General features: G+C 37.7%; 1 protein-coding gene across 1 annotated transcript in view; it reads right to left on the minus strand.

Annotated features, from left to right (window-relative positions):
• TRIM24 (tripartite motif containing 24) overlaps nucleotides 1-27,229 on the minus strand; it is a 58,355-nt gene that overhangs the window by 13,878 nt on the left and 17,248 nt on the right. Inside the window, exons 2-10 of the mRNA XM_015287546.4 lie at nucleotides 23,299-23,417; nucleotides 18,128-18,275; nucleotides 15,695-15,827; nucleotides 14,309-14,425; nucleotides 12,253-12,367; nucleotides 11,427-11,573; nucleotides 8,646-8,763; nucleotides 3,621-3,886; nucleotides 1,217-1,381 (exon numbers count right to left, since the gene is read on the minus strand). Coding sequence (XP_015143032.2) covers nucleotides 1,217-1,381; nucleotides 3,621-3,886; nucleotides 8,646-8,763; nucleotides 11,427-11,573; nucleotides 12,253-12,367; nucleotides 14,309-14,425; nucleotides 15,695-15,827; nucleotides 18,128-18,275; nucleotides 23,299-23,417 — 1,328 coding nt within the window. The remainder of the gene's footprint in view (nucleotides 1-1,216; nucleotides 1,382-3,620; nucleotides 3,887-8,645; nucleotides 8,764-11,426; nucleotides 11,574-12,252; nucleotides 12,368-14,308; nucleotides 14,426-15,694; nucleotides 15,828-18,127; nucleotides 18,276-23,298; nucleotides 23,418-27,229) is intronic.

Raw genomic sequence — 27,229 nt, forward strand, 5'->3', positions numbered from 1 at the left:
AAGCATTACAGGTAATATGATGAATATATAGTTACTCCAGTACTTTTATTAAGTAAATAGCTACATTGTACTTGGATGCAATCAATAATTTAATGCTTCCCTTAACAACTTAAAGTGATTAAGGATTTGAAATGCTGAATAGATTTCCACCTACCTATACGTTTAACACCATGATATAAAGTGTACAGTCAAGACAAATTAAATTTAATTTTCATTTAGACATATGCAGTTTTCAAGAAGTGAAATGGAATTTCATGGCAACTCAAGGCAAAATTTGATTCTGCTCAATTCCTTTTGTCAGTCATTCTATTCACTGGTCTCTGCTTTGAGAAAGACGCTACTTGATAATGAAAATACTTGAAAGAAAGGCTTGCAGACAGGTCAATCTTCTTTTGAAATGCTCAAATAGAACTGATATAGTTCTTGTTACAGATTCTCTGTGATATTGTGCAGCCTTCTTCAATTCAGTTGAAATTAGTTCTCTAACTTTATAAGCATTGCAGACATTAACGGTATTACTCCACTTTTCAGAACACAGACCAGATTCATTTGATTCTATCCTGCTTGTCTCTGGAGATACGATCCTCTCTTTCCTTTAAAACACCTAGCAACACATGTTAATGTACTTTTTAATAAGGATTTGGCTTCCCAAACAGACAGAAAGCTTCTGAAGTATTTGCTCCTGCCCCAGTCCAACTGCTGATCGGGTGGGCATCAACCATTTTTACTCAGCAGAGGTCTCCTGACTGCGGGCTGTTTTTTTTTTTTTTTTCTTTATCAGTAAGATTTGGCATACTCTGGAGATGGTGGCAGCTACAACTTTTCAGTCAAGATTTTACCTGTTTTCTAGTAAAGTCACTGACATTAACATGAACAGGGGGATTTGCCATTCTGTTTATTCATTATGGTGTGTGGACTACGTTCATGTTAAGTTTTACATAAGTGGCCAGAAAGCACAGTAATAGCAAACAACATAATGAAACACCTACGTATCACACACAATGGCTCACTTCCGTAACACTTCAGCTGCTTAGAGCTGTCAGAATGAAAGAAACTTGACAGTTCTCATTAAGAAAACTGTGGATATCTTGTCACAGAGAAGAAAGCATTCTCTGTTTCCATTAAAAGCACTCTTGAAACATAACATAAAAGATGATATAAAGCACATTTGATGTTTTATTTTTACACAGTAAGTGAAAGGGGAAAGAAACTCTACCTGTTTTATAGCTTGCTGTGCCAAGAATGCCATCTGCAATGGATTGAGCTTTATTGCATGCCTTGGTAGGTTCTGATTTTGGGGAAATCTCATTTGTTGTGCAGGAGGAGCTGCACCATTGGACTTGGGGCTATGATTCTGAAAATGAATCAAACGTGGAGGTGCCTGCATGAAGAAAAAACAGTTCTGTAAGTTAGATGATACTGATTCAATGTTCCAGAATTTTTTTACTGCACTTAACTCTAATATTTAATGCAAACAAAGAGTATCACCTAGTTTATCTGAAAATTAATGTTAAAAACAAAACCTAGCATATGGTTTTGAATTACTCTGATATAACAAGTGCAGATGCATTGCAACAGCTAGTGAGAGCATTTCAACTTTGGAAGTTATATGGGACAATCACAGTTTTATGCAAACAAATAATGACAGATTCATTTTATAAGCATTTGAAAAGAAGTTAAATATATATAGCTCAGCACTATATAGTGTCACACACCATATGTACATTTTTCTCAACAATAATAGGCTGAGTATTACCATACATTCTGCCAGTCAAGTACAGAATGTCCATTCAATTCACAGTAAAGAAAACGTTCTCTAACCCTTCTATATAACCACCAGCTAAAGATGAAAATCTGAAATCCTGTATTTAAACATTATTTTTTTTCTTTTTCTTCTCTTTCTTCACTTTCTCCCTCATCAGTGAAAGGCTGTATAAGGCTTATATGGCAAGGTTTTGTAAGGGGGAGGCCACAGAGGTAGCCCTCTGTGAGCAGAGCCCAGCAGCTGCCCCACATCAGATCAGAGCCAGCTCCAGCTTCTCCAAAATGGATCCACTGCTGGGCAGAGCTGAGCTGTGAGCAATGATGGGAGAATGGAGTGAAAAAATGAAAAATAGCCCTGCTGACAGTAAGGCCAGTGAAGGATGGTAGGAGGTGCTCCAGGCAAGGAGCAGTAGTTTCCTGCAGACCAGGAGAGGCCCATGACAGAGCAGGCTGTCCTCCTGCAGCCCATGGGTGCCATGTGGAGCAGATCTGCATGTGCAGCCATGGTGGAGCCCATGGTGGAAGACAAACTCTGGCAGGAGCTGCTGCTCATGGGGATCCATGCTGGAACAGTCTGAATGGAATCTATGGTATAGACCCACATTAGGGCAATTCTTGAAGAACTATAGCCTGTGAGTAGCTTAGAAGAAGTTTGGGAAGGACAACAAGGACCCCACATTGGAGGGGTTGCCAACTTAGTTGACCAAGGGAAGACAGTTGGTATAACCTTTTTGGATTTCAGCAAAGCTTTGGCTATTGTTTCTCACAGTATCCTTCTGGACATAAGAGCTAGGAAAAACCATAACGTGATGTGTGAACAATTGGCTGAGGGACTGGGCTCAAAGGGTTATACTAAATGGGGTTACATCAGGAGGGTCCTGTCAATGTCACCAAAGGGCAGAGCTCAGTGCTGCCCCTCTGCTCCCTGTGAGGAGCTGCAGGCTACCAGGAAGCCTCCCCTCAGCTCCTCTGCTCTGCAATGAGCAAACGCAGGGCCCTCACGTGCTTCTCATACACCTTGCCTTCCAGACCCTTCACCATCTTCATAGCCCTCTTTCGGATGCTCTCTAATAGCTTTATGACCTTCTTATATTGTGGTGCCCAAATATGCTGTTGGACAGCTCTTTGAGGAAACTGGGATGAATTCCATTGGGCCCCATAGACATACATGCATCTGGATAGAGCAGTAAACTCTGCCCGAGTTCAGGGTTGGCTGGGAGTTTATTATTACCACAGTCACAGCACTCCAACTCAAGTCTCATCAACAACCCAGAGCCCATCATCAGTGTTAGTGGCGAAGAAGTCATTAAATGTCTCTGCTTCACCTGCATTTCTATTTGTGAGGCGACTATCCATATCAAGTAATGGACCAGTGTTATTCTTGGCCCTCCTTTTGCTGTTAACATATTTTAAAAAGCCATATTTGTTGTTTCCTAGAGTACTGGCCTGCTTCAACTCTAACTAAGCTTTGGTCACACAAATTTTCTCCCTACAATGGCAAACAGCATCTCCATAGCCCTTCCACGTCACCCAACCTCACGTTCAGTGACCATAAGCCTTCTTTTTCCTCCTAAGCTCTAGAAGATCCCTGTGCAGCCCAGCCAGTCTTCTTCTGCCCCATCTGCACAACTTCCAGCATTTTGGAACTGACTGCTCCTTTGATCTTAAGAGGTGGTACTTAAAAGTGACCAGCACTGATGGACCTCAATGCCTTCAAAAGCATTTTCATGCAGTTTCCCTTCTTCCTTTGGGTAGAGAAAATGACAGAGTGGTTGTGGTGGAGTTCAGCTGCCCATCAGGGTGAAACTACCATATATGGGAAAGAAAAATCTTCTCTGAAAATCGTCATAGCTTACCTGATGAGAAGCAGGAGGCTGCTGCACAGTTCCTGGCATTCTTGGATTTGGTAAACCTACTGGACCTCCTCTGCGTTGAGCTTGCTGTCTCTGAGCCATGACTTGTTGCTGCATGTGCTGGAGTCGGAGCTGAGCCAAATTTATTTGCATTGGGAACTTAGACAGCTGATTTGAAGGTACACTGCCTGGTGGCTGCAAATTTGTTTCTGTCACAGGGTTCTTGGGCATGTGTGGTGGGGTTTCTTTATCTTCAATTACCAGAGAACCTGGTTTAAAAAACACAAATAAATGAATACTAAAATACTGCAGTTAGCAGAAATACTATTTTTACAGTTTTAGATTTTTGGTACCATGAGGTCATCACTAACTTTTATAATGCAAAGGATGGGTAAACATGAGACAAAGGACTCACTTCATATTGCTTCCCTGCAAAAACATGGTTGTATTTTGTAATGCAAAAAAAAAAGGAGATACTAGCAAACTGCCTTGTGCTATAACATTCTCTAGGAGTTGAGTTCTCCTAGACAGTTGCCCTGGCCTCTCCAAAAGAGCAAGGAAACTAAGTTTCATTAGTTTCATTCATAGAGAAGAGAGCATTGTGCTCCAGTCATTTGATAAAATAAGTATTTTCATTTTTAAGTATTATAATTCTTAAAGATGTTGTGATTTTTTTTAATTTTTTTTTTTTTGCCTCTGAATTACCACAATGGAATATGCAAATGATACACAGTTGCTACAAACCATGAATTTTAGGATGTAATGGCACCTCCAGGAGATATTTCCTCTCTGTTGATTTAGAAGGAAATGTAACTAGACAGGAAACTGTCTAAAGACACTAATGCTGGCTGAAAGGTTTTATCCAAAGAGATACACAGGGCAATTATACAAAGCTCTTGGGTAAAATGCTGGCCACCACAACCAAGAAAGATGAATTTCAACAAGAATTGAGTTTGCTTTACACTCAAGGGAACAGTATGTCGTTTTTACAAGGGGAAAAAAAAAAGTTACTTAGTTTAAAAACGTGATATTGTTAAGCTCACTAAGCCTTACTGGTGGATAGTCTTGTGGTTTGTTTAGAAACAGGAAGAATCTATGTCCTTGTATGGAGCAGATAAAGGAAGTTTTGTAAAGTCTTTGTATCAACTAGATTAGGGAAGTTCTGCTTTGAATCAGCAAATTTTGTGAAAGCAAGTATTGTGCAATCAAGGTAAAAAGCTAATTGAGCATGTGCGAAGATTGGGTTCAACCAATGAACATGGTGAGGAAGGGTTGTGGGACCACCACCACAAAAAGACTGAGCATGTGCAGGGAGGCGGAACCTAACATGAATGATTTTGATGGAAGTATTGGATACATGTGTACTGCCTGGGAAAAGCTTTGCATATGATGTAAAACAAGTAACGTATATTAGCTGAAGATCTTTTGTTCAAGGCAAGCACAAATGAGTGGAAGGATCCCCTTGTGCATCTGGTGCTGAGAATAAAGAATGGCTGCTTTCTAAACCTTCCAACTTCAGTCTTAAGACAGTTTCATGATCGACCGATTTGACTATTGTATAACACCCCTTATTAAACCTATAACAACTCTAGGCAATTAATTTCCCATAAAACAGGCAGGGAAAAAAAAAGGCTGATGAATAAAACTGTTTCTCATCTACGACCGTATGAAGTCTTTCTCTGAAGTCAAAATAGATCTATTTTACTTTCTTTCCTCTAGAAAAAGGATTACCTTGAAAAATAATGGTCTGACTGTTCTATAACCAACAATCACCAAACCCATGTCACGTTTTTACTCCATTCTATTCAAATCTAATGTCTTCAAAAGTCTTTCCAGAATTGACATCTGTGCTGCAAAGCTACTTTACTAAGTTACTCTAAAAGAATTCCCTTCTATTATTCTAGAAAACCAGGGGTCTGGTTTAATTCCACAACTTATGGAATTAAAACATATTTCATTTTTGTAATTACCCTCCAAAATACTGAGTGCACAGATGCTATCACACTGTCAGTAGCACGCAGCCTGAATAGAATTCAAGCCATTCCTGGAGTAATTTATTTACTGTTCTTGCTTCAGCTGAGATAATCTTTTTCATAAATGCTTGTCTGGTACTATGTTTTGGATTTTTTATGAAAATGACTTAATAATTATTATAGATTATATACTTGTTGCTGAGCAGTGCTTACACACTCAAGAATTCTTCTGCTTCTCATGCTGCCCTGCCAGTGAGGAGCTTGGAGTGTACAAGGAGCTGGGAGAGGACCCAGCCAGGACAGGACAGCTGACCCAAACTGGCCAAAGGGATACTCCATATCATATGCTGTTTGAGACTGAAAAGGAGTTTGTTGACTCAAACAACTAAACAGAAAGGCGCCTTGCAGAATGGTGCCTTAATGACTGTACAAAGAACTTGCTGACTCGAACAACTAGCCTTAAGGACTATCTGAAACTGAAAGAGCAGACCCTTCATGACTCAAGTTGGAAGCTGTAATGTCTGAAGACCTGCACATTATGGAGGCAGAGTGATAGGCTGTTTATCTTCACTTCCTCTCATGGTCCCTCATCTCTGATAAACACCAGAAAAGGAAAGAGGGGATGCACGACCACCAGACATCCTCTTGGAAAACTCCCAAAGCTTCTAGACACAAAGGGGTTGCCACCCCAAGGGTAGTCTCAGATGGACCAACTAGACTACATAACCATGAACACGTGCACTAATCTTTGTCAACTCACCACTCACGGAACAAGACACCAGTCTTAAGACAATGGTGGACCAAGGGGTGGTGAAATATATCTACCTTTAAATCACTTTCTTTCTCTTCTTTCCTCTCAATCTTCTACTCACTTTTCTTTAGTAGCCATTGTCTAAATTTGCCTTCAAGTAAACTGTCTTTATCTCAATCCACAAGTTTCCTCACTTTCACCTTTTGGATTCTCCCCATCCCACTAGGAGGGAATGAGTAAGAAGCTATGTGGTGCTCAGTTGCCTACTGAATGAAAAACAAGAATAAGGTATCCTTGCAAAATAGGCTGAAAATGGGGAAGAACAAAGGAAGGATAGGGGATCCCTGTAAAACAAGATAAAGTTGAGAAGAAGAGTTTCAGTCAAAAGGATCTGTTTAAACGAACTTATCTTGCAGGTATATGGGAGGAGATGCTAGCTTGGCACCTGCGCATAAATCTTGTTTTCTGGACAGAACAAAGAGAGATAGACTTTACAGGATACAAAGATAGCTCTAGTTGGGCAGAACAACAAACTCTGAATCCAGGGGGTACCTACTGGGGGGATGAGCGGATGATAGGCAAACAGAGAAAAATGTGAACCTTGATTACCTTAGCCAATGGGGAAAGGGCTCACAAGTGTCAGGGTACCCAGATAAAAGAGGGGCTGTATCCCCCAGTACTTTGGGAGACCCCACAGGGTTTGCCCCACTGGACTTCTCCCTTTATTCAAATAAAGAAAGCTGAAGACTCTCCATTGTCTCTTTTTGGAATAAAGATGATTAAGCTCACTGGAGCAGAAATTTTCCTAACGCTACTGTTTGCACCTTTGTACATCTGTAGAGCTGACAGCACGTTCTAACAAAAGGCAGGAAAGGTTCAGTAGGTATATCCCAAAGAATTCTACACATAACAGAAAAAATAAAAACTGGCCATAAAGATAGCAGTAGAGAAAGAAATGGCAGACAACAGGAGTAAAAAAAAATCCTAGGGAGATCTTTGAGCTTCAATTCCTGTTCCCAATCTCTTGAGTTCCTAGGATGCCTATTTCCATTACATACAAAGGCTTTCAGGTAATCACATATATGGACTACCTGCAAAGCTTCCAGGTTCTGGGGTTCAACAGTCATAAAACCCTAGCAGTTTATGGTTATAAAACAAAAATACAAATACTAATTTGGAGATCAGAGCAAAAACTTCCTAGAAGGTATTAGAGTACTGATGCTAAACTTTTACATTGCAATTCTGATAAAAACATGCTTTCTTCTGAAGTCCATCCCTAACTTCAGGAAATAATATCTTAAAAATAGACAACTTGCCAAAAGTATTGTCCTCTCCTCTGTTCTGTTTTTATATTGCATTCACCCCTTCTCAAAGGCTTATTGCTTATAATGACAAGAAAATAAATATGTGTTTTTGAACATGTTATGGTGCTGCTAAGGGTTTCCAGTTTAGGAAGATTGGATTTAATTAAAAGAATGTGCTGTAAGATGCAGGATGAGACTGACTTTGGGAACTCTTGCTTAGGTTATAAAGTAAGGTTATATATTCTGTTTCTGGCTTCAGAACCTAGAAAGCACGTGCATTGTCTTGCAAACTGAAAATTGCTATTTTCATCACTGATGAAGCGAGGACCTCGAATACTGCAAGCATCAGTATCTGGAGGGACCACACGTACTATCCTGAAGATAAGGAAGGATAATGAAGTTAAACTTAAGGCGGATGCACCTTATAGGTCATACAAGAGAAACCACATTTAGAGAGGAGGTAAACACCTAAATGAGCACGAGTAGGGTCAAAAGTTTAGGAGCGAGGAAGACTGTCAGCCTTTCTCACTCAATCCTCAGACAATCACCGAAAGGACCTCAGGAATGACTGTGAATGCTCTAAGGAGGATGGTCTTATGTTAATCAGCTCTAAAAAAATGACAATGACCTTGAGAAAATATTTAGCATATGCATGAAATTCTGGGGATAAATATGAGTATGTATGAGCATGACCAATAAATGTAATCTGCACATGAGCCAAGGTGCACAGATTGGTCAGAGTTATCCCCTATGTGCCCAGCGCTGCAATAAAGAAATATCTGCTTGATACAAGTCACTGGAGCATCATGCTAACCTACTGACTTTCTCGGCATCATCATCACATATCGCATTCAAGCAAGGGACGATCACTAATGTTTCATTCTAAGTATTCATATATAATACTTTTTCCACACAGCACACCTTAAATGTCTTCTGCAGTTAAGTACATTATTCTAAAAAACTAAAATAAAAACAAAAGACTGACAACACTTTAGCACACCTAGATTGAAAATATTTTGAGCCCAGAAGCTAGGATCACAGTGAAACTGGATGGTATTGTTAGTCACTGGTGAAGCATCACACCTTGCTCGGAGAAGATACCGTAGTCGATATGTGATCTAGAACAAGAACAAAACATGAGATATTTCCTCTTGAGTTAAAGACATTAAAATGAACTAATGAAAACAAGCAAACAAATAATCTTCAACAGCCCCCCACAAAACTGATGTAAAAGGAAAGTTTGCTCAAAAAAAAAAAAATTAAAAAGGACAAGAAACAAACAAACAAACAAAGCAATCAATTACTACATAAAGGCAAGTATTTTTTTCCCCTCCAGAAATGAATATCTTTCCACACAGTTATTACATTAAATTTACTTGCAGGCAAAGAATGGATTCTTGTAACCACTGTTTTTTTTTTTTCTCTCCAAATCTAAGCTAACCCATTTATTAAAAAAAAAAAATGATGCTTGACGACAAGCATCATCAAAAGAGAATTTTCTTTAGTAGTAGATATAAGGTCTTTTCAGAGAGCTTTGTCCATTACAGGCTTATCATAGTTTCTTTCATATATTTCTTTGAAAATTCTCAGATATTTTCACATTCCTCAGACTTCTTGGTTACAAAGGACTGGACTATGATTAGGATACACAGGCAGAATGCTGGAACAAATCTGAGTTTATCTAGCTACTAGAAAGAAAACATTTTTGCAGATATCTACAGAAATATATCTATATATCTATAGAAATATCTAACACAGGTGTTAATTTAGTGTAACATACAGCAGATACAGAAAAGGCTTATTAAGTTCCATGCCTCTTTTGTCAATATTTCATTTTCCTTTCAAATATTTTTCTTAAATAATAATTTCCTAGGAAAGTCCAAAAGATTTGGTCATATCTGCCTAAAAGGACACCAATTATCTTTTACATATAAATTATCTTTTACATATGAATTTTGTAAGAGTTTCCACTTTTCTCCTACTTTTTTGTTTCATTTATTCAGGTTGATTTTAGACCAGACACAAAAACATTTAGCAAGACTTACATGTTTTTTTGTATGTTTGTTTTTAAATGACTATGGAAAACTTAAAGTGCACTACTACTTTGAATACAGAGCTCCTAGTACTTCTGTACACTGCCAGAATCAATTATAATACGCTTGAAAATTTCTATTCTCTTCTCCCATCATGAATACTAGTTGAAGAAAAATTTTGTCATAGCATATTTCATATGTTCCTTCTGTATGCAAACACATATATTACAAATAAACTCAGAATTAGGTTATCTTCTGTCAGTAATGACAGTAGTCAAAAATGTTTTGTTTATGATAGAGGACTAGGCAAGGAAATTGATGCCTTATTGAACGGTTCAGGTGTGCTATTTCCTTGAAGTACAGGTATTACCTCCAAACTAAAATACTGAATTTAAGTCTGCTGGATATTCCTCCCTCCTAGTTTCATGTGGTTGGATATCCCTCAGTAGAGGCCTTGTATGCTTCTCTATGCGTAACTGTTCAGGAACACATCTTATAGATGTCCATGGACATTCAGACCCCAAATAACTCTGACCTTCAGCAAAAATCTGAAGCCTAAGTTTCATCTGTTCCTTTGAAAATTCTCTCTCATTTGCTGAGGCTTTATGGGCTAGGATGGTCTTTTTCTTAGGATTTCTAACATTTACAAGATTAAGACTCCTGCAACATAAAATGTTTTTTCACTCATATAGCAGAAGTCTATGCGGCAACACTAGGCAATACTAAATAACATGACTTACTCTGATGCCCTTTTTCTCCATTCAGTTAAAAAAAGTTACTTGCTAAGGCTGTATAAGACAGGCCCAGTGATTTAACCTCTTGAAATAGGTTGAGAAAACAGGCTGTAGCATTTTAATGGGTATCAAGCAAACAAATGAACACATACACACACACACCAACAGATTCTCAACTAGGCAATGAGGCAATAAAGACAAAAAGAAAACTTGCGTTCCAATTATAGGAAATTGGAAAAAGATGATCATCTGTCCTCAACATTACCACAGATTTCCTTCATCTGGAAAGTACAATCTAGAAATCCCTGGATAAACGATTGATAGTCATCTTTTTAATTTGTTTTTAATTTCAAGGGTATTCTTCTGTTTGATTGGTTGTTTGTTGCTGTTCTTCAGGATTCTTGTTCATCACAAGAGGTCAATGAAATCATGCATACACGTGTGTCCTTATAACACTAAAGCACTTAGTTCCATAGTGGTTTGCATAAAAAAGCAAAAGCCTCATCTTCTTTTTTATCAGCTTAACAAATCAATTTTTGAAGACTTTTCACAGAAGATGACTAACAGAACAAAGCAAAACACTATTTTCATATTAAATGCTGGATATCAGGCTCTAAGGTATATAGACACCTTCTTTATCTAAACTCAGAAGCTGTAAAACATACTCATAAGAACTTCACTAATAATTTAGGACATACAACAATTTTGCCCAGTCTTTAATGCCTTCAAGGTTTTCACTTCAGAGAAAAGGAGTTAACACAACTTGTGAACATCTACAACAATTCTATGGTAGCGCAACAGGAGAGAATCATGACAAGTGAAGCTAAACTATAATAAATACTCTCTATATATATGTTTTTGAGAGGAAAACAAGAAAAGCTGATATACGAATATTCCAAGTAATATGGAATCATTACAATGCCTAATCCCTTGGTGTTACAGACAAATGTGTGCATGCATATGACCTAACTATAATATTTAAGGAAAAGAAGAAATCTATCTTCCCCATCTTACCAAGCGTTTACTGTAGAGTAGGGCTGTGCTGCTTCCACTGGAAACTGCCCATTTGGAAAAATTCATGGCATGTTCCAGCTGTTTAGAGAGACCTGCCACTTCCAGTTGTTGTTGCATAAGTTTCATCCTATGCTCTTTTGCCAGAGTCTGCAAGCAGAAAATTCTAGTCAAAGCGATCAACTTACAGATGAAACACATTAACTTTTATGTTTGTGACTCAATGATAGAGAGATTTCACTTAACTCTTCTAAAAACTACTCCCCTACACCTTGACTATAGCTATCAGTCAAAAAAGTCACAATATTTATTCAAGATATCAAGGTTTTGCATGTAGAACTTCATTTTTTCTTATGACACATTTTCATATATACATATGCCTATATATACACACACACTTTTTAGCACTCTTGGATGTGATCATTTTCTAAGCATCAATTTTAAACAATGTCCTTTCATTTGCTATTAGATTGCAGGATTTATAGAGTTCTGATGGAAAGACTTTTCATGCATGGTGCACAGGATAATGACCTACAAAAGCGTGGAGGAATAAACCAGGTTCAGAGACAGCCTTGATTATTAATATATACACATATATAAAAATATATATAAAAGAGACACGATTTACAAAGAAATAAAGAAACACGAAGAAATAAGCAAGTAAATGAATACACTTGCTCAAATGGCTTGTGTGGGACTTCTCTCTGCTTTGGAACTGCAATAGGACATGTACAAACAACTAATGCTAGAAATTGATTTCAATCATCACCAGAAAAAAAAAAAAAAAAGAAAGCTGGCTTTTTTTTTCTTGTGATAGAAATGAAATTACCTCCAACTGATGCAGCAGAGCTTTTCCCTTTTTGTTTATTTCTACCATCAGTGTAAATATGGCAACTTTAATATCCTGTTCCACCTGCTTTTGATTCTGATTCATCTCAAGAATTCTGCAAGTAAACGGTATAGAAAATTATATTCTTTAGGTCACAAGGCCACCCTTCAAACTCTGAATTTTAAACTTCTTCTGTGCTGCTGAGACTACAATATTCCTTGGTCATATGCACCAATTAATACATAAACAATCAGACACTTTCAGTCAGGAAAATTACTAGAAGCAACAGAAGGAGCAAGTACCAGTGAATTACGATAAAATATAATTCACTGGTGGCAAATTCTAAAGACCTAAGTCTGTAAAATCTTTATCAATGACATAGACAAAGGAATCGATTGCACCCTCAGCAAGTTTGCAGATGACACCAAGCTAGCGGTGCAGTAGATACATTGGAGGGAAGGGAAATCATCTAGAGAGACCTGGACAGGCTGGAGAAGTGGGCCCCTGAAAACCTGATGAGGTTCAACAAGGCCAAGTGCAGGGTGTTGCACTTGGGTTGGTGCAGTCCCAAATATTTATACAAACTGGGAGAAGATCTCCTTGAGCGCAGCTCTGCAGAGAAGGATTTGGGGGTCGTGGTGGACGAGAAGCTGGATATGAACCAGCAGTGTGCACTTGCAGCCCAGAAGGCCAACTACATCCTGGGCTGCATTAAAAGAGGGGTGGCCAGCAGGGAGAGGGAGGTGCTTGTCCCCCTCTACTCAGCTCTTGTGAGGCCCCACCTGGAGTACTGCATCCAGGCCTGGGGCCCCCAGTACAAGAAAAATGCAGGGCTCTTGGAATGGGTCCAGAGGAGGGCCACTAAGATGATCAGAGGGCTGGAGCACCTCTCTTGTGAAGAAAGGTTGAAGAAACTGGGCTTGTTTAGCTTGGAAAAGAGAAGGCTCCAGGGAGACCTCACTGTGGCTTTCCAATATTTGAAGGGAGCGTATAAACAGGAGGGGGTACAACTGTTTACGAGGGTGGACAGTGATAGGACAAGGGGGAATGGTTTTAAACTAAGACAGGGGAGGTTTAGGTTACATATTAGGAGGGATTTTTTCATACAGAAGGTGGTGACACTGAAACAAGTTGCCCAAGGAGGCTGTGGATGCCCCATCCCTGGAGGCATCCAAGGCCAGGCTGGATGTGGCTCTGGGCAGCTTGGTCTAGTGGCTGACAACCGTGCACACAGCAGGGGGGGTTGAAACTAGATGGTCATTGTGGTCCTTTTCAACCAAGGCCATTCTATGATTCTATGATAAAATTACAGTTATTATAGTCAGTTAGTTAGTTATATTTAGTTATTTCAGCAATAATGCTCAAATTGGTAACAGGGCATACTCTTACATCATGAAAAGCACTGCTAAAAGACAGGAGAAAACCACTAAGATGCTGCAATAGAGGAGAACGGTTTCTGCTTTTTTTTCCATCTCCACTATCTTAAAAACAGGCAAAGAGAGGAAGACTTCAAGTTACACTCAGCATCTTCTACTTTGTTGAATCTTCCTGTAAGTGCTGAAGAAGCAGTTACAAAGAACTACTGCTGCATGTTTTACAGATTTATTCCTCTGCTAGGTTTGCAGTACAGAGTGAATAAAGCCCAAAGCACAAAAGTATTACATAAATCTTCAAATGTGTGTCACAAGCATTATGAAAACATGAGTCATTATCTCTCACTTTCTAAGAGGGATCTACACTAAAAAAATAAGTGTGCTGATGGTGAATATAAGACCGCCTCCTGCACAGTTTATTGCATAACTTGTTTCATTGCACCCAAGTTATTGCTCTCACAGGTTGAGCAGAAAAGTTACTTAACATAAGTAAGCACATTAAAAAGACACCCATTACTATAGAAAACTGAAGCTTTTGGAAGGTCAAGAAAATCTTACAATTTTTCTTTCTGGAAGAATATAAGGACTGAGGTACAAAATCTACTAATCTAAACATTTCAACAAATTACAGTGTATATTAAAGTTGCAATCTGTCAGTTTCAACCTCAAAATCCAATACATACCTGTTTTGGATCTGCTTCCCTGTACATTTTATATATTTAGTCTTTTCCATCAGTTTAGTGATTAGAGTCTCAATGATCACTTTCTGGTTCTGAAAAGCTTCTTCTATAAACTGGTACCTATAGTAAAGAACTAGTGAGTATTTATGCATGCCAAAGGTAGGATATAATAAAAAGCAGAGTGCCCTACAAAAGGCTTTGTTGCATGAAGAAAGGTGCTGCTCAGGTCAAAAATTTAACTGTCATTATGGAGGTATACATCAGCAAATGCTGACCTATTTTATTTACAGCGTATTCCTTTTAATTTTGACTTTATGTTTTTAGAATTATGTGTTACATAAAATTGAAGGGATACTGCGTGACCTTGTCACAATTCTGTTGAAAGAAAAATTAATGTTGTGCTGTAGCTATTACTCTAAGTGAAAGAGCACATAAGCTATTACTTTGTGCAAGATAAGAATGTAGAAGCAGAAGAAAGAAGAGACTGCTGAGTTGGTAGAAGTCAGTAACACTAAATCAAGGAACTGAAATCATCAACAATTTGTGGAAAAAAAAGAGGGGATGTTCTGAAAAGGATATAAATCCAAAGAGAAGGAGAATTTAAGAGGAAGACAGCAATTCAGCAAGATCAACATTTATTTGATTCCAAGAAGCAACAACTGCCAACACTCCTCCACCTACTGATGTCTGCCTGGTCAGCCAATCAAGTTCATTGGGTGGTTACATTAAGAACAGTGAACATATTAATGTTTAACCCATGAGCACATCTGTCCCAGGCCATTACTGTTATGTGTTAACAGAAAATTATTATCCTATACTCAGGAGTTGTATATTATTCCTCTTTTCATCTTCCATGGCCAGTGGGAAATGACCGAAGAACTGAAACCTAAAATTGGAATGTTATTAAATAGTGTTCTCAAAGTACAGTCTAGTTAAACTTCAGATTTACTTTTCTTTTTTGAAGAGCTCTTAGTAGAAAAAAATGCCCATTTGCTCCCTTCTAAATTTCTTGGGTAATATTTGGTTATATAAACATCTTGTTGAAGGACAAATGGAATAATTACACATAAGCATACAGTTACATAACAGCCTCTGTGCTTTCTAAGGTCTCTCTGAAAAACTGCAAAGTAACAAATTTGATCCAAATAAATTGACAGTAAATAAAGGTCTTGTTCTTAAGCCACCAGAGTAAAAGCTGAAAGAATTAGGATTAACTCCAAACTATCACACATTTGCCAGTCATGTTCTTTTAGACACAATCTTTATTTCTTTTCTGATCTGAGAATTTAATTTTTTACCCAACTGAATTGTATATTGCTACACCCACAATTAACTTCAAGTTGTCTTCCTGCAAGCAAACTGTATAAAACACTGACTTTGTTTTCATACCTGTGCTCTTTGTGTTCTAATAACTGACAATCTCGGCAGGTCAGCTTGTCACATGTTTCACAGTATAGCTTCAGCTGCTCCTTTTTGTGGAAGGGGCAAAACACAGGTCGCTGACTGGTCACACCAACTGCCTCTGTTGATTATAGGAAGATGTCAGTCCAGACTCTTGAAACTGTTAGACATTTCCATTCTCATGTTTTTTCTTACTATGCTCCTCATCTACGTGCTAACCAGAAGTTGCCAATGTTTCTTCAGGAGCCCACACACTCTAAACAGGTTGGAAGTCTCATTTCTTGTAGTAAATACAAATGAGCATAGGGAACACCATCACAAGCTAGAAATGAAATCTGTTCTTTTATGCAATGCAATGAAAAAAAAAAAAAAACTGTTTTCTTATGAGTTGGGCTGTATACTGAGTTCATGAGGATTATACAGCATGTAATGATAACTGACTTCACATGGCAGCCCCTTCTTCACTGCAGACCAGGAAGGTCACTTTTCTGTACCCACTCATTTGCTTATTTTAATAAAATCTGCAGCGTAATTTTCTGATCTATATTTCACCAAAATTATTTGAAACGGACTAGCAGACTCAGAGGAGGACTGAGTATTCCTATTCAGCCTTCCTATGAACTTTTTCTAAGTAAATTATGTTCAAAATAAGTCATACACTACTTTTATCCTTTCCACATACATTCAGCAGTCACTTTTGATTAACTAAGTATGAAAATGGGATGTAAATACAGCACCCAAAATATACTATACTGGAAACTACCCTTTGAGAAGTAGATTACAGAAATGATAAATCCTGTCACACATAAAATTCACAGAAATTCACACTGAGGAGTGAAAAATAAATACATGTAATTATTTTCTGTTATCATAAATAACAATAATAAAATACATAATTACAAGATCATCTATGTCCAAAGAACATAGATGTTCTTTACTATGAGAGTGGTAAGGTGCTGGAATAGGCTGCCCAGAGAGGTTGTGGATACCCATCCCTGGAGGTGTTCAAGGCCAGGTTGGATGGGGCCCTGGGCAGCCTGGTCTAGTATTAAATGTGGAGGTGGTGGCCCTGCCTGTGGGGGGTTGGAGATTCATGATCCCTGAGGTCCCTTCCAGCCTGGGCCATTCTGTGATTCTGTGACTTATCAGAATCAGTAGATTCTGATAGACTTCGTAGAACATCTGTCAGCATCCTATCATGTTTATAAATGCCTAACATTGCTTGAAGACAAGACAAAATGAACATAAACTGAAACAGAGATGGTTCTCAGTAAATAAAAGTACAACCTTTTTCACCGCAAGAACAGTCAGGCCTTCACAATGAGAACACTCAAAATTTCTCATAGGCTGTACTGTAAATCCTTGTTGGTTTTCAAGGCCCAAATGGATAAAGCCCTGAACAACCTGGTATGATCTCAGAGCTGAATTGCTTTAGGCAGGAGGTTGGACAAGATCATCTCCTGAGGTTCCTTCCAACCTCAAGTTTCCTAGATCCTACTGAGGAAAAACTCCTAAATTCTTAACATATTTTCCTTTAATTTCTAAAGCAAAACATTTCAAACTTAAAATATACTTAGCTAAAATGTGAATTCTGGCACGCTCCACTGCTAGCAAAACATGTCCTTATTATCAGTGCCGAAAGAATTTAATTCATTAGTTCTCCCTTTGCTGTGGTATTACAGTAAGTTAATGTAACTATTCAGTAGATCTCTAGAAAAGCTAGAGGAGCCAAATACATAAAGAAGTATTTTCTGTGGTTAATCTGTAAGGTTGAAACAGTAATGTGCAATCATTCCAGATGAAACATCAGATTTTTATTTGTATTGGTTTTATATTCATATTGGTATGTATACTGTTTAAAACACTTCAACATTAAAATTGTAATTAAATACTAATCTGTAGGTTTTCTCACCACTATGCATCACATCTGATAGAAGAAATTGAGCATCATACCTGCAGCCACGCAAAAATTTTGCTTTTCAGTAGCGACATTCTAGTACATCTAATTCTTAAGAAAAAAAAAAACAACAACAGCAAAAAAAAACCCAAGAGTTTTCTCTTTTCTTAGCTGGGTCATTTCAGAGATTTACTTAAAGAGTTTAAAGTGTTTCCAAAGAAACACGAGAATTAGTTCAAATGGTTGCAGCTTTCAGAATGGAACTGAAATAAGTGAGTGGGAGGCAGGAAGTTACCAACACTTCCCATACCAATCAGAAAGTAACATTTTATTTGGTTAGTATTCATATGCACCAAGGGGTTATACCATACTGAATCTGTCGTTTTACATTTACTAAGATTAAGGGGCAGTATTTTTGAAATGTATAATTTTAAAAATAAACATGATGATTTAACTTGGTTTTTTTGATGCACTATTTTTGATTAGCACACATCCTTTGCGAAATTATAAATCAAATATGTTACCTGGAGATACTTCCTCTTTCTGTCTTACAGTATGATCCTTTGTGAACTTAACCCTCTGGTGAGCTCTGATGCAGGTCTTGCACAACCATTCTACACATTCCACACAAAACCCATGAGCTTCTGCATTGTCTTCACAACTTGTGCAGACCTGACATGAAGAGAATAAAAAATGGTAGCTATAAAAATAAATATGGCATATACATACAAGCTATTGCTCATATATAACCAATGCACTTTTATAGTTTTCCTACAACAGTGAAATGAGAACGGAAAACTGCCTGAGGTACAGGAACACTATAAATAACTGTATAAAAGTAATTGAATGTGACTTGTCAAAGAAAATGGTCATTTTTCCAGTGCTACTCTAGAACATTTACGTGACATAATAGAAGTCAAACCATTACTTTCCACCTGACACTGCACACGTAGAAGTTGTATAATGTTCACTATACAGTAAATATTTCACAAGAGCGTATTGTAAAGACAGAACACAATCAGCACTGCTCTGATTTTAGAAGACAGAAGCTTTCATTTTAGTTTCTGTTCAGCTACACAAAGTTACAGGAAATACACAAAGTAAAAAATAGCAAGGTTCCTCTCAAGAATCTCTGCATCGCTACCTTGAGACAGATTACACTGAAGCTTATCAGTCAAGCTACTCTTCGAGAGATTTTCAGGGAATGTATAATATTTTTCAAACTGTGGCCTCTGGACTATACCCAAGAAATATGGAAAAAAAGATAATTTAGGAAAATACACCTGATAGCAACCAAAAAGTCCCTACATAAAGTCAGTATATCCATTAAAAAGATTTCCTATTGATCAACAATTTGAGCAACATGTTGAGAACTAAGAATGATGGACAACAACAATTTACATGCTCATAAAATTATTTCACTTTTAAGTCCTCCTTTACAGTCACATAACTCCTCCTTCAAGATATGACTGGAGAGGGGGACATGAAGGTTTTAGGCAACTATCATCCATTTCTATCAATGTTTAGCATGGCTGCAAACAAAAGATTCAAGCTGCTTGATGATCACTCCATCCTAGAGATCCCACCGGTAGAATTATGCTAACAGGATACAAGGAACAAAATTTTACACCTCGCTTTTCCTTTTAGTTTCATTTTTAAAAAAATCCAGCTTCTGCACCCACACAAGATAAACAGAGATTAAAGCAGAAGCAACAATTTTTATCCTAACCAGATACATACAACTATGGCCCAGTTTGCCCCTTCCAGAAAATGAGGAATATTAGCTCATGAGGTGAACTGACTTGCCTTAGGCCACACAGCAAGTTACTGACAGCACTGGAATTTGAACATACGAGTCCCAGATTCCCAATGCTGTGCTTATTCTTCTGGATCATGTTGCCTCTCAATGCAAATATCTTCTGAGAAATAGAGTTACAACACAAGGGTGGTAGACCCCTCTTGTTGTCACTTGGAATGTGAGGCAGTTCAGGTTCGTAAAGGTGACCTGAAAAGGAAAACAAAAACTGGGCTTGTGCCCCTTTTTCTGCTTCTTTACAAAAAGGAGGCCTGAAAGTCTTACTAAAAAACCTTCTTAAAAAAATATGTTCTGCTTATTTTCATTTTTTTTTTCCCATCACATCTTCAACAACAAAAATCCTATTGCTATCTAGACCAGTTGACTAGGGAAAAATATAAATGGCATAAAAAATATTCAAGAAAATGAAAAGAAAACAATTAAAGAAAGTTAATTACAACTAGGAAGTTAAAAATTTTACTTGCCCTTAAGTTTTAATTTCAGTGACATTTTGGGCAGGAAGAAAATAATGAAGCCATGCTGAATCCTTAAGAAAAAAATTTAAAACAAGTAAGCATCACTGAGGCATTAATTCAATATTACATTTTCTCTGGCTGCAAAGCCCATGAAGGAAATTCTCTGCCTCCTTTTCCAGTTGTCTTCACCATAGGAGTAACAACGCAATCCTTTGCAAGGCTGGTGTAATGCCAGATTGATTGCATCACTGTTGCCCAGGGATCAGTTACATGAGCACTGCTGACTGGGTAGAGAACTTCTGCAGGCCAAGAAGCCTTTAAAGAACTCGTTGCCAGAGAAGAAAAGTATTATCATGCTATGCTCCCAGATTGCCTAGAAGTGGTTTTGCAAATATAGAGAATGAGAAATTGGATTTTTTTTTAAACTAGAAAAATAAAAGAAGTGAAAACAAGATAAGCAGGAAAAAAAAGAAAAAAAAAAAGCAAAACACCGATCTTTCAGGCCTTTTTATTGTTATTAAATCAAAGAAGCAAAACAAAACAGAAAAGGTGGAAACCCAATTAGTATTAAAAAATTAATAAATACTTTATGCTCTTTCCAGGTCACCTTTAGCAAACTCAGGCAGGTAAGCTTAATATGTGCGTCAGATCACTCAAATGAGTTCAGAAGATTTCAGGAAGTAATAATTCTTCCTAGATTCCAAGATCTTTGTCTACTTTCTTTTTGCAACGTGCTTTGACTTTTTTCTGTTTGATCTGTTATTGTTAGAAAGAAGACTGTGATTCAATAACCAACAGTCAGGTGGTGTGACATGAACTGAAACTCTTTCTTTGCAGTCCAAAAACATATATGCTGCAACTTTATACTCTTCAAATCCACCAAGTAGAAGACAGACAGATTTATAAAGTTCTTCATAGATATTATAACTCATGCTGTCAAAATAGTTCTGCACTGTAGGTAAAAACTAGATTTGCTTCCACCCAGATCTTATTTGAAAAATGGATTTTCAGATTGAGATTAGATTCTGCTAGAGCTCTGAGTTATTAGAAGAAACTGTATACCTAAAGTACTTGGAAGCACAATTACCGGAAATATAAGCTATATTCTTACAAAATCTAAAACTCATGTCACACTTATTTTGACTCATACAAGCACTCCTTTAGTAATTTCAAAGGAAACTCTCCCTAGTTAACTTTAAGTCTTCATTCTGGTTAGATAGATTTATTTTTAATTGACTTTTCCTTCTAATTATGTCTCATTCAGTTACTAGTTTTAGTATTTATAACCCTGGGAAGTGTTCACTCAGTCTTCGTTCAATTTTAATGTAAGCTGAAATTAGTCAGCATGTTGCAGGCAGGTTGCTATATTTTCTGTTCTAAAAGCTTGCTTATTTACTTAAAGACAGATTCGTATGCACAAGCTGAGGCAATAGTTGTCTTCTCAGCTGCTACTCTGTACTACCTGCTCTTTCAATTAGCTTTCAGTATCAAAGAGATTAAATAATCAAAAGTTTTTGAGTTTTGAAGGAAAAGAACAAAGTAGTATTCCAGAGAAATATTTGTTCAACTAATATTCTGAATATAAATTACTCCAGTTTAAATTAGATGCAATAGTAACCTCTATTGGACTTAAAAAACACCGGTGCCAAAAGTGATATAACTATTTCTTGGCACACAAAAGCAGCAAGGACAACATCTGCCTTTTGGGACATACTCACCCATCTGTATTTCTAAATATGAATCATATCCTGACATCTTAAATCATGAACCCTAAGGAACACATCCTTTCCACAACATTCCATTAACAGCCACCTTTCTACTAAGCACATCAGAACTATATCATGACAGCCTATTATCCACTGTTCTAAACCAGCAACTTTCAAAGGTGTTTTCACCATGGCTACCGCTCTGTTAAGGTATTTAGCACACTAGTTCTTCTTTAGAAGAATACACAGTAGCTACTTTGGCATAAACAAGTGCCTGACTTTACCCTGACAGCACTGAGTTTGGTGGATACTCCAGCTGTTGATACCCTATATCTCAGACAAGTAAGCCCAGTTTTGCATGGTTACCATCAACTTGCAAGAATAATGAAAACAAAAATACTACTTTGCCACCAAAACCAGCAGATATAATTCTATTCTAACACAGCTCCCCAAAGCAGTATGTCACAGGACACATTATATAACTTAACCAAATGTTATGACACAGGCCCCAAAGAAAAGAAAGAAAAAAAAAAAAGGAAAACTGGAAAATTTCAGGACTGCTTCTGCCTAGCAAAGCAATTTGTTATCTTGCTTTTCTTCCTAACTGAAGCAACAAGGGCTATTTTCTTTTACTGGCAGAGTAACCAAAGGAAACGAAAGGAAAAAAAATGTAATAATCCAAAAAAACTCCTTCAAACAATCCTATGTCAACAGAACACTGACATACTGCTTGCTTGTACTTTCAGAGACTTCCAACTAAATTCCAGTTTCAGGTAGGGTATGTGATTTCCAAGAATCAGAGCTGCAAAACGCCTTATGCACTGAAGACAGTTAAATGGCTTTTGAAGACATAAGTTTAATTCCTCTTTCCTGGAGACGAGGACAAAACACATGCTTTTAACAGCCAGTAAGGTGGCATTACAAACCTGACTGGGTACTTCCATTGATTCTTGACAGACATACCCATTCACACAGGTAAGCACAAATTTCAGCTAAGCATTCAAAAAAGCAGACTACACAATAAAGGACCTCTAAGAAGACATCCTCAAAACAAATAGATCGAATGCCAATAATACATTTCCCTAGAACAAGAAGATGAAAGAGGCAATTTCCAAGAAGTTCTTTAAGGCCACAATCCAAGTGACATTGGATTAGCTTAAAATAGACATCATATTGAAACAGTAATCTTTTTTTTATTGTTATTACCAAGAATGCAGCAACATAAAGAAGCTGAATCATTTCCAAGAAGTTCCTGGAGTTTAATAAAATCTTGAAAAGATACTTGGTCTTTCTCATTAGTTAGCAGTGAAGACACATTATTTAGTGCTGTGTTTTGTCAGCGATATGAAAAATAAAGTTGACTGAAGCAGAGGATTGCATTGGGATCTCTTGACATGGTGTCATTTAGGTCTCTGCATCAAAGAGTGCTGAAAATGTTCTGTCCAAAGTCTAAAAATTTCCATTCTGATACCAATTTCTTACATTTAGCTTTTATTATCACAACGCAATTTTATATTGATAATTAAGAATAGCTTAACTTCTTCATGTGCACTTTTATATATTTCAATTGATTTTCTAGAGTAGCTACTTCATGTGATGACTAAGTACTTCAAGTCTTTTTCTGTATATGAATAGCAAAAAAGGCCATGCAGCAAGAAGCCAAGGACATGCATACACATCCAACATGTGTTAACTTGATTACATGTTAATGCACTTACCTGATTTGATTTTTCTACTGTGCTACTAGGAACCTCTGTGGTATCCTTCACAAAAAAGTTATCTATGATGTGTCTCTCTGCGCATTCCTGACCGCAAATTGGACAGCGGATAACACCAACTGGGGGGGAAAAAAATCTAATTATGCTTGTGCAACTTAAGATTTATCAAACAACTTCAAAGACAGCTTGTAGGGATAAACACTTGAAAGTCAGCATTAATACTATTCTATCCATAACGTCTGAGTAAGAAAACTGTTCTCATTCGCCACTGAAGAAACCTTTTAGCTGTTATTTCCTGATGATATGTTCCCTTAACCAAGGTCAAGTATCTGTTTCAATCCTACTTTGGATTTGCTTTAATCTTATAGAAAATTAATTCCTTTTCTTCTAAAAATAATGTATTCCATTGACAACTTGTTGTTACACAATGGATTAAAGCAAACATTTATTAATGTGGAGTATTCATTAGTGAGAGTGAACAGTTCTACACACACCAGTAGCATGACACGACTGACTTCCAACTGTGGTAATGAGAGAAACTGAAATGCAATAAATTTAAAGAGAAATTGTACAGAGGAACAAACCTATATTAAGATAGCAACTACCTTCATAAAAAGCAAGGATATGTTGAAGAATAAATGAGCAAGATCCTCTCCCCCCTCTGTTCTGCAATACACACTGAGGAACAATTCTAAGGTAGTACCTGCAAAGTCCAGTGGAAAATCTCTAAAACTGTTTGAATGTCTCAGTCACTGAGGGATTGCTTAGTGGTGAAGAAAAAAGGGAAATGGTGTGTTTAGTTTGCAGCCGGAACAGGGAACCAAAAGTGCTCTGCTGAGGAGGGTAAAGAGTACATTGCAGGATGGATGACACTACTCTCCCATGCTAATGTGGGCAAGGTTCCCTTCTGCAAGAGGTGGTAATGTGACCGACTGTGATATGAGATAGGCAGTCTCACTGACCCCAATCTCAGCTGAAGTAAAGGGTCAATGCTGAATTCCACCTACTTCCACCTCACATGCACACTACAGATATGTATGCGAAACAACCCCTTTTGTAACAAAGAAAAAGGACTACAACTCAATGGTCAGGTGTGCACCTGCCATGTGGGTATTACTAGACCAGAGACTACTCTGGAAGCAAGGGTGGTAATCTGGATTTTCCTTCCATGCCTATCAAATCCCTCTTTTCCTCTCCCCATATCTCTTTTCTCTCTCTCTTTTATTTTTTTTCTCTCTCTTTTCAAGTTATATTAGAATGTAACACAAGGCATATCATCACAGCTTATCACCAATACAGCATAGGTATTTAAATATATATATACTCCATGCCTTGTGCTAGGTATCATAGTGGAATACAAATAAATATTTAACCAATCTTTTGGTGTCATTTCACCTTAATTTAGCCTGAGGTAATTTTGAAACCTCAACAAGCCTGATCCAGTTGGGTCACGACAGTAACATAATCCAGGTTGAGCACAGAGCTGACAACCAGTAACTCAAAGGGTTGAGTGGTCCCTCACGGGAAAAAAAAGGACAAAGTCACTCTAAAGACTTGGACCTTAACAGCAAGTAGACTAGGTTTACACAAAGACGACCTGCAGAAACGTTTTTAAAAAGACACCTTTTCTACATGCCAAAAGAATAGAATGTCTTATTAACATCGAGGCTTCTTTATCGTCCAAGAAATCTCTGAAATGCTGACATTAGTGTACTGCTTTAAGGAAATTATCTACAACCACAGCAACCAAAAGAAAATTAATAAAAACTAAGTTAGGTTGGGTGGCAGAAACAGGTTCTTCACAAAAGGGCGGTCAGGCTCTAGAACAGGCTCACCAGGGCAATGGTCATGGCCACGGGATGCTGGAGTTCATGAAGTGTTCAGACAAAGCTATCAGACATAGGGTTTCTTTCTGGGTGGTCCTGTGTGGAGCCAGGACTTGGACTCTGTGGGTCCCACCAAACCTGGGATATTGTCGTTCTCTGATCTAGGATGCAGGATCATGCACATCCCACAGCAGAATAGTCACGCGAGACCAAACCAAGACAGATTCTAGACCTACAGCTGTTATTTCCAAAGAAGCATGATCTTAGGGACTAAGGGAAGATATAGGTATAGTTTAATGCACCAAATTGAAAACCAGTAAATAATTCAGCACCTGCATATTTAACTAAATTGGCATGTGCTTAATTTTGTTCCTGTTTCACTTTTACATTAAAATGCAGAAGTGCAAAAATCATTAAAATATTTTACTTTCTGTAAAAAAAAAAAATCCTTATGTTTCACACAACATTTAGATAACTTTTTCATAGTGTTATTCCAATAACATGCTAGAGATCTAAGCGTGTTATACTCAATTAGCTCTTCATTCCTGAAATTTAGCCAGCGGCTTTCCCCATGTGTACAAGGCATTTCACTTTCATCTGTAAGGCTGTGATACTAAGCCTGCTTCAACTGTTATTGCTATTTTGCCAGTCTGTGTTTCAATACACATCTCTGCAGCTTCCTTTGATATACACATTTTATATTTTGGTTAAAACTTCTGCAACTTTTTTATACCATCTTCATGAAGGATAATAAAAAAATGCAATTCAGGTATGTCAGGTAGGTAATACAACTTTAAGTGCTTATTTTCTTCTCTTATTAAGCAAATCAATTTGCCACAGACAATAATACTCAAGCTACACACTCGCTGAAAAACACTTTTTAAAAAAAAAAAAAAAAAAAAGAACATTTTGTTACAGTGCTGATTACAAACAACCCTCTGTTCCCTCATTGCTCGTTCTTGGTCCAAACAAGGCACAATCCTCTGGGAGAATGCAAGCGACTGAGTTGGTCCATGCGCGTGTTTGGGAGTAGGGTACAGAAAGAATGGCGGCAGATGGACAGTCTGACAAAATGGCGTCTGTCATTGAGGTGGGTATGAAGCAAAGGTGTATCATTGAATTCCTCTGTTTGGAAAAACGGCACCCACTGACATTCATCTATGTTTGCTGAACATTTATGGACACCAAACAGCGGCAGTGAGCACGGTGAGGCAGCGGGTGGTGTGCTTCAGCGTTGGTGACAGTAACAGTGGGTCACCTCCACTGGTGCTCATTTTCATGAGCATGGCATGCAGGCCATGTTCATCACTGGTGAAAATGCACAGCTAATGGTGGTGACTATGCTGAAAAACAGTTCTGGAGCTGAGAATTTGCTCTCAAATAGTGTTATTGTGCTCTTTCTATCCGTAGTAGTTTTCATGGAAATAAATAGAAGGCATTATTTTCAGTGCAACCTATATAATATTGGTCATTTTTCACACACAAAGACACCTGCTATGCACTCCAGCACTGAAACCAAATGTTCCACTGGTCTTTTCTGAATATGACTGAACATGACAACAGTAAGGTTGAGAGACTGTGTAGATACTAGACTGAGATGGGAGAAGGAGAAAAGGAAAACTGCCCAAACCTCTCAAAATCCCCAAGAAGTTTTTCTTGAATCCCTGATGCTGTCTAACCCATCAGATGCTGGCATTTTGGTACTCACATAATTTACAAAAGGCAAAAAAACACTGCAGGGCAGCTATGAAAGAGGGAGAAAAAAAGGCTATTTTAACTGGCAATAAATGAAATCAATCTTCCCAAAGTCAGTTGCATTTTGTCTGTGATGGTAACAGTGAGAAATCTCCCTGCTTTCACCTCAACCCATGAGATTTTTTGTCTTATTTTCTTCACCCATTCTGTTGAGGAGGAAGTGGGTGGCAAGGTGTTTGGCAGACAGCCACAGTTAACCCACGGCACAAGTCTTACAGATTGGTCTTAATGGCTTATTTTATGCTTTAAACTAGAATTCTAACTTAGTTCATATGAAATCTGAAGCGGCACCTAGAAAGATGCTGGTCTTTACACAATTTAGCAGATTTTACATGGAGAAGACATTGCTT

The sequence above is a fragment of the Gallus gallus genome, chromosome 1, assembly GCF_016699485.2.
Source record: "Gallus gallus isolate bGalGal1 chromosome 1, bGalGal1.mat.broiler.GRCg7b, whole genome shotgun sequence".
Classification (NCBI taxonomy): domain Eukaryota; kingdom Metazoa; phylum Chordata; class Aves; order Galliformes; family Phasianidae; genus Gallus; species Gallus gallus.